This window comes from Callorhinus ursinus, unplaced genomic scaffold (genome assembly GCF_003265705.2).
Source record: "Callorhinus ursinus isolate GAN/ISIS: 27379988/994484 unplaced genomic scaffold, GSC_fseal_2.0 scaffold13, whole genome shotgun sequence".
NCBI classification, from domain to species: domain Eukaryota; kingdom Metazoa; phylum Chordata; class Mammalia; order Carnivora; family Otariidae; genus Callorhinus; species Callorhinus ursinus.
Genome location: NW_027397075.1, coordinates 38,245,633 through 38,257,637, shown reverse-complemented (window position 1 = coordinate 38,257,637; position 12,005 = coordinate 38,245,633). Strand labels below are relative to the sequence as shown.

The following is a 12,005-nucleotide window of genomic DNA, read 5'->3' as shown; positions in this document are numbered from 1 at the left end:
AAAAACATATATGTACAAAAATAAAATTAAATACAATGAAAGGATAGAATGTAACTATAAAAATGAAAATTAAAAGACAGGAAGAAAGAAAGAAAGAAAGAAAGAAAGAAAGAAAGAAAGAAAGAAAGAAAGAAAGAAAGAAAGAAAGAAAGAAAAAAAGAAAGAAAGAAAGAAAGAAAGAGAAAGAAAGAAAAGGAATATAAAGAGATAGGTGAACAGAACAGAACAATACACTATATCCTGAGTGTATTGTGGTCTGTTTATTAGAAGAAACTGCATCTCAAATTTGTAAAGAAAGAAAAACTTACATATATACAAAAATAAAATTAAATATTGAAAGGATAAATTGTAATTGTAAAGATGAAAATTTAAAAAGACTTTAACAACAAAAAAAAGAAGAAAAAAAGAGAAAATATGATCAGACAAGTAAAGAGAAGAGAGCCATACACTAGATTCTGTTTGTTAGAAGAAATTGCATCCCAAAATTATAAAGAAAGAAAAACTCATACATACACAAAAATAAAATTAAATAGAAAGGATAGAATGTAACTGTAAAAATGAAAATTAAGAGATTTTTAAAAAAGAGCTGATGAAATAAGAAAATGGTTGAAAAAGGAAAGAGAAAAAAATAATTAAAATTGAAAGACTAAAGAATCGTGGGGAAAAAACCATGAATTCTATATACTATTTTTCCCTATTGCTGGAGTTTTGCAGTTGTCTATGATTGGTAAACTTGGTCTTAGCTGGATGTTCTTGCTGATCTTCTGGGGGAGGGGCCTGTTGCATTGATTCTCAAGTGTCTTTACCTGGATGGAATTGCACCACTTTGCCAGGAGGCCAGGCTAAGTAAGTGGCTCTGGATTGCTCTATGTGGCCTTTGTTCCCTGAAGGCTTTTGGTGCCACTTTAGAGGATGAGAATGAAAATGGTGGCCTCCCAATCTCCAGACCCAGAGCCCAGAGCTTGGGGCCCCACTCCTCAATGCACCCACAAAGAAAAGCAGTCAGTCACTCCTGTCTCCTTGGCCTCCGTCCACACTCTGCATTCACCCAACCTGTGACGAGGCATTTCTATCTCAGGCACACAACTGCATTTCAAGTCTCCAAACCCTGCAGACTCCTGAGGTGCACACCCACACCTCTCCTCCCAAGGAGGTATGGGGGTGGGCGTCTTACTGCTGTTCTGCTGCTCCCTGGGCCCCTGCTTGGAAAGCAGTCACCCAACTGTGCCCCAATTTGCATTATATGGCAACCCTAAGCTGAGATCCCACTCCTGGGCTTGCTGATTGCAGCCAGCTTTCCTGCTTCAATGCCTGGGAACTCTGCCTCAGGGATCCTGAGACCACACCGTCCCACCTAGGATTATGCCTGCTTTGCCACCTGAGCACCTTTCAGGCAGGGACGTCCCTCATCAGAGCAGACTTCTAAAAGTTCTGATTTTGTGCTCTGCTGCTCTATCACTTTCTGGTGCCAGCCTTTGGAGGCTCCCTCTCCCCATGGTTTATCTTCTGATGATATATCACCTTGAATTCACTTCTCCACGCTTCTTACCTTGGGCGCTTATCTATTTGTAGAATTGCAGCAATTCTTTTCTTAGATCTCCAGTTGAGTTCACAGGTGTCAAAATGATTTGACAACTATCTAGCTGAATTCCTGGGACCAGACAAAACTAAGGTCTCCTACTCCTCTGCCATCTTGGACTATGCTGGTGCACATTTTAGACTGGTGATGGAAAGGTGAGGTAGGGCCTGTTTGATAACTTCTATTTTCTCAATTAAGTATGAGGAAGGTGAAGTGCTTGGACTGGGGGAAAAGGGTATGAAAGATTTAAGGAAAGAGAAGATACAAAATCTTCATTTAGGATAGTGGAGACTAGAACTTGTGACAAATGTCTGATTTAAACATTCGTCTCCCAGGGGGAAAATGAACAAATCTGTTGTTGTGTTTTTTAAAAGATTTTATTTATTTATTGAAAAAGAGAGTGAGGGAGAGGGGGAATGAGCAGAGGGAGAGGAGAAGCAGACTCCCCTGCTGAGCAGGGAGCCTGATGCGGGACTCAATCCAGGACTCTGGGATCATGACCTAAGCTGAAAGCAGTCGCTTAACTAACTGAGCCACCCAGACACCCCAAGAAAATCTGTTTTAAGCAGACTTCCCACAGGGAGCCAGTATTGGGTGATTTATCAAGCACCATGTCTTCAAATATAGGCCATGGTGCTTCAGCTCTCACTCACCATTATCTCCTACTCTGATTCAGATCCCTAAAAGTTTCTTTTATCTTGCTCTACAGCTCATTTGTGAAGCATTTAAAAACATTTTTCAAATTATATTTTGTTTTGCATTTCCATTTGTTTGTGTAGGAGGAAAATTTTCCCAGTGTTTTCAAGGGAAATAGAAATAGAACTTCTATGAATTTCAGTTTCATCATTTATAAAGTGCTATCCACTTGTGGATATCTACTTGTGGAACTGTGGTTAAAAATTACACATTATATGTATAAAATGCAGGCCCATAATTGGTAATTAAAAAATGATAGTTGTAATTATTATCACTACTAAATATTCTTTTGTCCATAGAATAAAATTTTTTTCCTAAATAAGGTTAGCTTCTGAGGTTGTATTTAAAAAAAAAAAAACTACCTTTTTTTTAAAAACTTTAATGTGACACAAGGTTTCTAAGTTTCTTATAAGATATATATATATATATATATATATATAATGTAAGATATCTTACTGAATGATTTTTTTTTGTATTTTGGGTTATGTAATGTTTTTAGGGCCTTGATAATGTAGTACTTGAGAAAAAATAGATTACAAATAGCAAACTTATTTCCTCATGAGACTTTATTCTTATCACACAAGCAAAATTATGATTGATAATGTAATTTGAAAAGTCCAAATAATACCACTGAGGAAAAAACAAGGAGTAAGAAAGCCCCCAACACATAACTTGAAAGGAATTTTTGAAAACTGTCACAATATTATTCATAGCCTCTTTGTCTACTAACATGTTGCTAAAGACTACAATATTTTGTAGTAAAGCCTTCTATTCATTTAAGTAATGCTAATCAAATAATTTTAGCATCAATCTTTTTTTCTCACAAATTAAAATAGCCATGGCCATACTTGGTGTTCTCTAAAGGAATATGGATACTACCAAAATCAATATTCAACTTGTAAAGGAGAAATATGAAATGTTGACATAATGACTGTTTATTCAGTATCTTCTTCCATGTTGGTCTGATCTAGGGCATGTATCTCTCTTTCAGGTAGTAACCCATATTCATTTAGGAAAGACTCCACATCCCCAGCAAAAAATTCTTCGGCAAACTGTTCTGTAACACTAATAAAATTGCTTATGAGTTCCCCACCTTTGTAGACGAGCAGTGTGGGGAGTACATCTGAGGAAAAGCGGTCCCCCGCACCTGTATTAGAAGCTTTTATTTTACAAAACTTGACTATAGGGTATTCAGCTGCAAGGCATGTAAAGCTACTGTTCAGAGCATCACAACCCTTAATGCCATCTTCATAAATATGAACAACAATTGTGGTGATTTTCTGCTCCTTTTCAATGGTTTCCAGGAATTGCTCCCCAGTTTCCAGCTCATACACAAACCCATATCTAGGCCCAAAACTCAGCTTCTGGTGCATATCCTGCATGCATTGTCTACGGTATTTACGAAGGGAATTTTCATCTTCTTTATCTTGGTGAATTAATTCATATTCTTGAATGCTCATCTAGAAATAAACAAAAGAAATGGTAGAGATAATTTGGTCAGAAATTTATATTTTTTTAAAAATTTTTTTAAAGATTTTATTTATTTATTTGAGAGAGGGAGCACACACATGCACAAGCAGGGAGGAGGGGCAGAGGGAGAGGGAGAAGCAGGTTTTCCACTGAGCAGGAGTCCTATGCAGGACTCCATCCCAGGACCCTGGGATGATGACCTGAGCTGAAGGCAGATGCTTAACCAACTGAGCCACCTAGGCACCCCCAGTAATTTATAATCTTTAGATATACCAAACCTATTGTCAACTCAAAAAGTTTGCATTTACTGTTTTCTCCCCACCATCCTACATCACTCCTGATGTGAAGGCCTTTTCCTTCTTCACCACATTCAAGCCTTTGTTCAAGTGTTACCTTCTTCAATTATACTACCTAAAAGAATCCCCATACCATGCTTTCTATTCCTTATATTGGTTTATTTTTCTTCATAACAACAAACACTACTGACATTGTGTTATATATTTATTTATTTTGTAATAGTTTTTATAACTGATATGCCCCATGGGGCAGGAATTTTGTATCATTCATCTCTCTTCACTATCTGCTGTAGTATCTGGCATAAAATGGGAGCTCAGTAATTATTGCATGATTAAATGCATGCCTAAATATTGCTGAATATAGTTGAGCCACGAGATGGTCACAATCTCAGTAAAAAATGTGCCACTTAGCTACCCATCACATTGGGTGAAAAAAATCCCAGCAGGGTCTACTATGGAGTGGCTTTCCTAAAAAATAAAAAGGGTATACACACATAATTTAAATGTGTCCCCAACAAATGCCTTTAAATATTAGTGTCTCCTCCACAAAAGTTCTTTAAAAGATTATATCTTTAAAAAGAAAAAAAAGATTATATCTTATTACTTACTGACTTTTTGGAATATATGAGATAGAATTCAAGCAAGACAGCTTTTACTATTATTTGCTGTTCATAAGATCATTCAGGAGGTTAATGCTGGGTCAGCAGCAACAGCAGCACCTGAGAAATTCTGGGAAAGGCAAATTTTGGAGCACCACTCCAGATCTACTGAATTAGAACTTGTATGTGTGAGGCTGAGTGAGCCATCTTCAAATGAGCCCTTCAGGTGATTGTTAGCTACTGGTTTAGGCTAAAGTGAGAAAAGACTTACTTCCATCTTCCAAGACAGCTACTTTCCACTGCAGCTAGAGTATAAAAGTACCTACAGAGCCTTTTTTAATAGCTACACCATTATTAACTTATTCCATAGAATGCTAAACACTCTCCTCCTCCACCAAAATACATATATACGTATGTATGTATATATACATGTGTATGTACATATATATGAAGGAACAATGTGGGACATAGTATGATTGAGAGACGTGGAGCCACCCAGAATCCCAGAAGTTGGATTCGCTGCTGCTTTGCCATCAAGTAGCCTCTCAAACAGCAACTGCTAATAATTTTTAAAGTGGAGGAGAATTGAGAAGGCAAGAAACTAGTATTTATGGAAAATCTATTATGTCTTAGGCACTTTGCATAGATTATTTTACTGAGTCCTCACAATAAACCTATGAGGTAGGTATTATTACTCTCATTTTATAGATGATACTAAGATTCAGGTTAAGTAGAAATATCTGGTGCTTTCATTTATTTTATTTGTTTTGCATATATTTGTTATATTTGTTTTTCTAATGTCTTCATTCTTTTTCCTGTCATATTACTTTTTTGCTTTAAGATAATTTCAATTTTATTTGTTTTAACCCTAAAAAATGTTAAATGTTTTCTATAATTTTTAAGTTGCTACCATAGTTCTGTTAATTTAACAGACTGAACCATACAAATATTGTATCAATATTATATTATTGATTTACATATGCGTTTGTGAGAATTTGTTCCATTCATATATTCAGGCATTTAGGCATTCAGATACACTTCTCAAGCTTAACCTGTGCAACACCTTTAATAATCATAATGTCTCTCATTTGTACGGCATTTTACATGTTTCAAACATTTTTACATTTATTTTCTCTTCACATCTCTTTAAAACAAAGAGAGGATGTGTTGTTGCAATTCTTCAGGTGGGAAAACTTAATTGTCTCATCTATATCACATAGTGTCTCAGTGAAGGAACCCAAATCTGGAAACAAGATCTTAGACTTGACGTTTCTGATGTAGTCTGTCTGTCGAGAATCAATATACAACTCATATGCATTGGTTTGGAGATAAATAACCCACTAAAGTGATTTACTCCACAATGGAAGTCACTTAATGGGTTTTAAATTAATATGATTGTTGTTGTTATTGTTATATAAATAATGCATGCTAATTATAAAGATTCAAAAATGAGTTAAAAGCTAAAGGGAGAAAGTAATAAATAGTGAAATTTCACCATTCTAATACTCTGAGATAATCTCCATTAACATATTTTGACATAGCACATGGACATACGCATTATATAAGTAAATAAGTGACTTTTTTTAAAATTCTGCTTTAAAAAAATCATGATACCTTTAAAAATATGTGGCTTATTCTACTTACCTTCTTTTTCCTATTTGGAAAAAGGAAATTGAGATCTCTCAATCAATCCCACCCTTCTAAATAACAAATATTGTGAAGTTGGTGAGTGTCTTTCCAAACTTCTACATATTGTTCATATAATTATATAAGTGTAAAAACATATACAGTGATGTGTATTTTTTTTCCCTTTGCTCTAGAGAATGGGGTCATCATATAACTTAAAATACTCCCTATCTTGCTTTCTCACTTTACGGAACTGCCCTTAAGTCAGCTCGTGTATTTATAACTCATTCTTTTAATAGCTGCTATACATTTTTTAATATGGAATACCTTCACAGGTATTTACTTCATTTCCTGGGTTTTTTTTGCCAACATAAACAATATTATAATAAATATTTTTGAAATATATCTATTTTATATCTCTAAAGTGATTCTTTAGAGTCCTGTAGACTAAAAACACATTGTAAGTTATTTACTATTGATTTTTTCCTTACCTTTCTGCTGAATCTTTCTTTTGAGTCTTTGTCATCTCTACTCTGAGGAGAAGACATCTGTCTGAGAATCTCCTTCTTTCTAGGTGGAACTGAATCACCATCTTCACTCTCTAATTTAAACTTTCTCCAATCATTTATTACTCCTTTGGGTCCTGGAATAAAAGAAAAAACAAATCATTTCCCTCTCTATTTTCAAAACAACTATTTATACAATTGAGGTTTGCATAAGTATCATTGCTGGAATAGACTTGCCATCTCTGTATCATAAAAAAAATCTTGTTTGGGCTAGAAATGTCTGACTGCCCTGCTCATAAAAATATTTTCCCACACTAATCTTGTTAAATGGGTTTTGGCTAAGGATTTCTCTGAAACATCTACATTAATGAAAATACAAATTACAAAGAGGGGAACTAGAATTTTAGAAAAATAGCACTTTTATTAAATAAGAAGGAAGCTTCAGCAATAATCTAGAATTGGTACCACACTATTAACAGGGACACTAGAATTATTGGGGAAACAAATTGAGGTGATATCAAGATCCAGAAAACAACAATATCACATACAAGACAACCAGTTAGAGAAGACCTGACCTCAAATAACAGAACTAAAATGGCTTTAAGAAAATTATTACATAATCATCCAATTCCTTTTAAGAATCTTTGGGATGCCTGGGTGGCTCAGTTGTTAAGCATCTGTCTTTGGCTCAGGTCATGATCCCAAGGTCCTGGGATCCAGTCCCGCGTCAGACTCCCTGCTTGGTGGGAAGCCTGCTTCTCCCTCTCCCACTCCCCCTGCTTGTGTTCCTTCTCTTGCTGTCACTCTCTGTCAAAAAAAAAAAAAAAAGATTCTAAGAACTTTTTACAAATGGAGAGAGGATGGGATTTGCAGATTAGGAAAAACTAATTAAGTCAAGGATGATCCAACTGGAATTCAGATGTTCAGTTGTCCTGATAAATAATAAAAGTGCTTGGAAGGCCTAAATCCTTGGAAATATGGAGTTTTAAATATCCTTCACTAAAGATTAGCCATATCTATACCTTTAATGTTATATGTGTGGATGTATTCTCTTTCTCCCACATATTTCTTAATAATTTCTTAATTTATCTAATATCTAATATATACTTTTAATATAAAGTTACTTATATTAAAATTATATTCATTGTTTTCTGTTTACTTGTATTGTCTTCATCTTCCAGATATGTTTTCTGTTTTTACAAAATATGCATGTGTATTGCATGTGTTTATATGTGTAGAAAAGAGAATCTTTTTTCTCCTGCTTTTTTTACAAGTTTTTTTTTACGCTTTTTCTCACCTTGCTTTTCTTAATTCATAATATATCTCAGAGATTTTTTTCATATACATGCATAAAGAGTTTCTTCCTTTTTTAAAAAAAATGGAGGCATGGCATTACATTGTGTAGATATTCATTTACTTAAAAAAGTTTCTTGTTGATGTATATTGTTGCTTCCCCATTTTTTCTATAATATATAATCCTGAGTGAAGAACTTTGCACATACATTTTTTTCTATCCATGCAGGTCTATCTATACGTTATTGTATTAGAATCGCTTGGTCAAAAAGCATATATATTTCTAATTTTGATATTGCTAAACTACTCTTAAGGAGGTTGTACTAGTTTACACTCCTACCAGTAATGTATGAGTATGCCTCTTTTCAAAGTGTCTTATTAAACTTTTTACTTTTACAAACAGTGTGAAAAAAAGGTATCTCACAATAGTACTAACTTCATAAGTGCTATTTTTTCTGACCTATCTTTTGCTCATTTCTCCATTTGATTGTTGTTGTTTTTCTAATTGATTTGTAGGAACTTTCAGTATTTATTAGGACATTAACCCTTTGTCAATTGAATTGCAGCTGGTTTCCCCCAGTTTGTCAAATGTTTTTTGAAATTTGCTACTGATGACCTATCAACAGACATTTCTTTCCTTCCTTCCCTCCGTCCCTCATTTTTATAGCTGAATTTATCAATCTTCCTCTATGGTTTCTTGGTTCTGTCATACTTAGAAAGGTACTCTTCACACTGTTGTTATAAAATGAATTCCTGGGGCACCTGGGTGGCTCAGTTGGTTAAGCATCAGGTCATGATCTTCAGGTCCTGGAATCAAGCTCAGGTGGGGCTCCCTGCTCAGCGGGAAATCTGCTTGTCCCTCTCCCTCTGCCCCTACCCCTGCTCGTGTTTGTTCTCTCTCTTGAATAGAATAGAATAGAATAGAATAGAATAGAATAGAATAGAATAGAATAGAATAGAATAATAAAATGAATTCCCATGCATTTTGTCTAGTACTCATGTGAATTCATTCAACTCTCTGGCTAAATTTAAAGAGTTCATTTTGTATTATTAAAAGAGAGGGGGAAATATTAGTTTAATAAGATTCAATAGAGTTAAAAACCCTAAACTGTTATTTTTATTTATTTTTTTAATGTTATTTATTTTTTAACTAAAGTATAGTTGATATACCATATTATTCTAGTTGCAGGTATACAAAATAAGTGAAGAGGCTTAAGAGGTACAAACTAAACTTTTAAACTGACATACTATTTGATTTTTAAACTCTTAGTAGTGGCATATATACAGTCCCATACAATTTAACAGATTAGGAAAACAGGCTCTGGATGAAATGAATTGCAGTCTTAGGGTTTCTAGAGGAATATTGAAATCCATTTGAGTTAAGAATGGTTTATCATTTATTTTCTTCAGATTCAAAAAATTAAAATTAAAAACTATTTACCTTTTGGTCTACTATTGTTTACAATCTCAAGGAAAGTTCATAGTGGGGGAAATTAGAGAGGAAAGAGCTTAACTATAGTGTAGAAGAGGGCTTATGATAGTTGGGTATTAAGAATTTCTCAATAATTAGTGTTTTTCTCATTCTTTGACATCTAAATAAAACTACTTTAAGAGTATTTGATTTCACATTACTTTTCCCACTCAAATATTTCTTAGATGATTCCATCAAACCATTAAAAGATATTACTTAAATTTCACACTGAATAATGGCAGTAAGAACATTAGAGATATCCACATTTAATTTTAACTTAATAATTTTTTTTCTTTGGATTTGCTTACCTGTATGTGTGGCCTGTCCTTCAAAGTCTTCCTCCAAACTTTGGCTTTTGGCTTCTTCCATTTTAGGTTTAGATCTGATATAATCTATAGCATAAACAAAGAAGTAATGATGAATGCTAGAATATATATAATTATATCCTATTATTCTCTTGCTGCCAAGTTCCATGCTAGGCTAAGAGTTCTCACTAAATGATGAAATGCTTAGGATGTTTCTGCCTCCTCATAAAAGGATATTACTTTAATGTTTGTGTATACAATATTTTGTATAACATAATTTTAAAAATTAATAATAATTATATACTTACTGTTAATACTTACTTTGTACCAGACATTGTTCCAATTACTTTATGTGTCAAAAATCATTTAATTCTCACATAGCCATATTGGCAGGGACAATTGTTAATGCCATTTTACAATTGAGGAAGCTGAAGGACAGAGTTTAAGTTATCTATCCATGATCACATAGTAAGTGGTAGAGCAAGGATTTGAACCTAGATGAAAGTTAACATACTGTAATAGAGTCATTTTTGTCAGTAAGGTTTGACAAATCCTACTTCTGAATTGGCATTAAAGAATAATGATCTAAGGAACAATGCTATTCAAAAACTAACACCAGAACATCTCTCCATACCATAAAGCAAGTTTTGATGATGTTACCCACCAAGGAAATGATAACAATTAGTAACTATGCCTATAGAATTTTGACTAAAATATGTCACAATATCTACCAAAAGCACATGGAATTTTATTCATAGGAAGTTCCTTGAAGCCATGATATAGAACCTATTTATTCTTCATTCACATAAATCTAACTTGTTTACTTAATTATCTTTCCATCATCTGGAAAACTCTATTATTATACATACTATATACTTGTGATTTTTTTTTTTAATTTTTAAATTTCCGAGTCAGGGAGGCTATACTAACAGAGATATACCATCTTTTTATTCTTTCTTCCTCTACCTTCTCCCCTTTGCCTCTTTCTTTCAAAGTCAGTTTTAGGTAATGATGTCATCCAACTATGCTTTTAGTCCCATCTCAGTTTTTGATTGATTTGTGCTTGGACTTGGTTTGTCTGGTGATTTCCCAAGGCATGAAATGGTAGACCAGAATTCTCTGTCTTGATTCCTTTTTTGCTTTGACATCTGCTCCCAGCATAATTTTATAGTCTCATAATTTTATTGTTTCCATCATATAGTCTCTACTCAGAATCACTGGTTGTCAAAGATCTTTGGCAATTTGATTTTACCCACTTGAACAAGAAAAGGCTTTTTTGTTTGTTTATTATGTTATGTTAATCACCATATATTACATCATTAGTTTTTGATGTAGTGTTCCATGATTCATTGTTTGCATATAATATCCAGTGCTCCATTCAGTATGTGCCCTCTTTAATACCCGTCACCAGGCTAACCCATCTCCCCAGCCCCCTCCCCTCTAGAACCCTCAGTTTGTTTCTCAGAGTCCATAGTCTCTCATGGTTCGTATCCCCCTCTGATTTCCCCCGCTTCATTTTTCCCCTCCTACTATCTTCTTTTTTTTCCCTTTTTTTAACATATAATGTATTATTTGTTTCAGAGGTACAGATCTCTGATTCAACAGTCTTACACAATTCACAGCACTCACCGTAGCACATACCCTCCCGAATGTCTATCACCCAGCCACCCCATCCCTCCCACCCCCCCACCACTCCAGCTACACTCAGTTTGTTTTCTGACATTAAGAATTCCTCATATCAGTGAGATCATATGATACATGTCTTTCTCTGATTGACTTATTTTGCTTAGGATAATACCCTCCAGTTCTATCCACATCATTGCAAATGGCAAGATTTCATTCCTTTTGATGGCTGCATAATATTCCATTGTGTGTGTGTGTGTGTGTATGTGTGTGTGTGTGTGTGTGTGTGTGTGTGTATACCACATCTTCTTTATCCACTCATCTGTCAATGGACATCTTGGCTCTTTCCATAGTTTGGCTATTGTGGACATTGCTGCTATAAACATCGGGGTGCACCTACCCCTTCAGATCCCTACATTTGTATCTTTGGGATAAATACCCAGTAGTGCAATTGCTGGGTTGTATGGTAGCTCTATTTTCAACTTTTTGAGGAACACCCATATTGTTTTCCAGAGTGACTGCACCAGCTTGCATTCCCACC

At 34.5% G+C, this 12,005-nt stretch overlaps 1 protein-coding gene and 1 pseudogene across 3 annotated transcripts; both read right to left on the bottom strand.

Annotated features, from left to right (window-relative positions):
• LOC141374014 (mitochondrial import inner membrane translocase subunit Tim9 pseudogene) overlaps positions 1–12,005 on the bottom strand; it is a 781,319-nt pseudogene that overhangs the window by 46,295 nt on the left and 723,019 nt on the right.
• Positions 2,897–10,832, bottom strand: PDC (phosducin). Of its 3 annotated transcripts, none has more exons than XM_073899428.1 (4): positions 10,772–10,832; positions 9,845–9,928; positions 6,758–6,909; positions 2,897–3,735 (listed from the first exon to the last, which is right to left on the bottom strand). In XM_073899428.1, exons 1-4 carry the CDS (start codon positions 10,782–10,784, stop codon positions 3,211–3,213), a joined length of 774 nt encoding a protein of 257 aa, XP_073755529.1. In that variant the 5' UTR covers positions 10,785–10,832; the 3' UTR covers positions 2,897–3,210. The 3 variants fall into 3 exon arrangements, with proteins under 3 accessions (XP_073755529.1, XP_025733694.1, XP_025733695.1); XM_025877909.2 differs by lacking the exon at positions 10,772–10,832 and adding an exon at positions 10,476–10,518; XM_025877910.2 differs by lacking the exon at positions 10,772–10,832 and adding an exon at positions 10,163–10,430.

Bases quoted from the DNA above. Each gene is read 5' to 3' on its own strand.
- PDC (XM_073899428.1), bottom strand. The intron at 6,910-9,844 runs GTAAGCAAATCC...CTTTTATTCCAG, and splicing joins AGGACAGGCCACACATACAG to GACCCAAAGGAGTAATAAAT. The intron at 3,736-6,757 runs GTAAGGAAAAAA...GTTTATTTCTAG, and splicing joins AAGAAAGATTCAGCAGAAAG to ATGAGCATTCAAGAATATGA.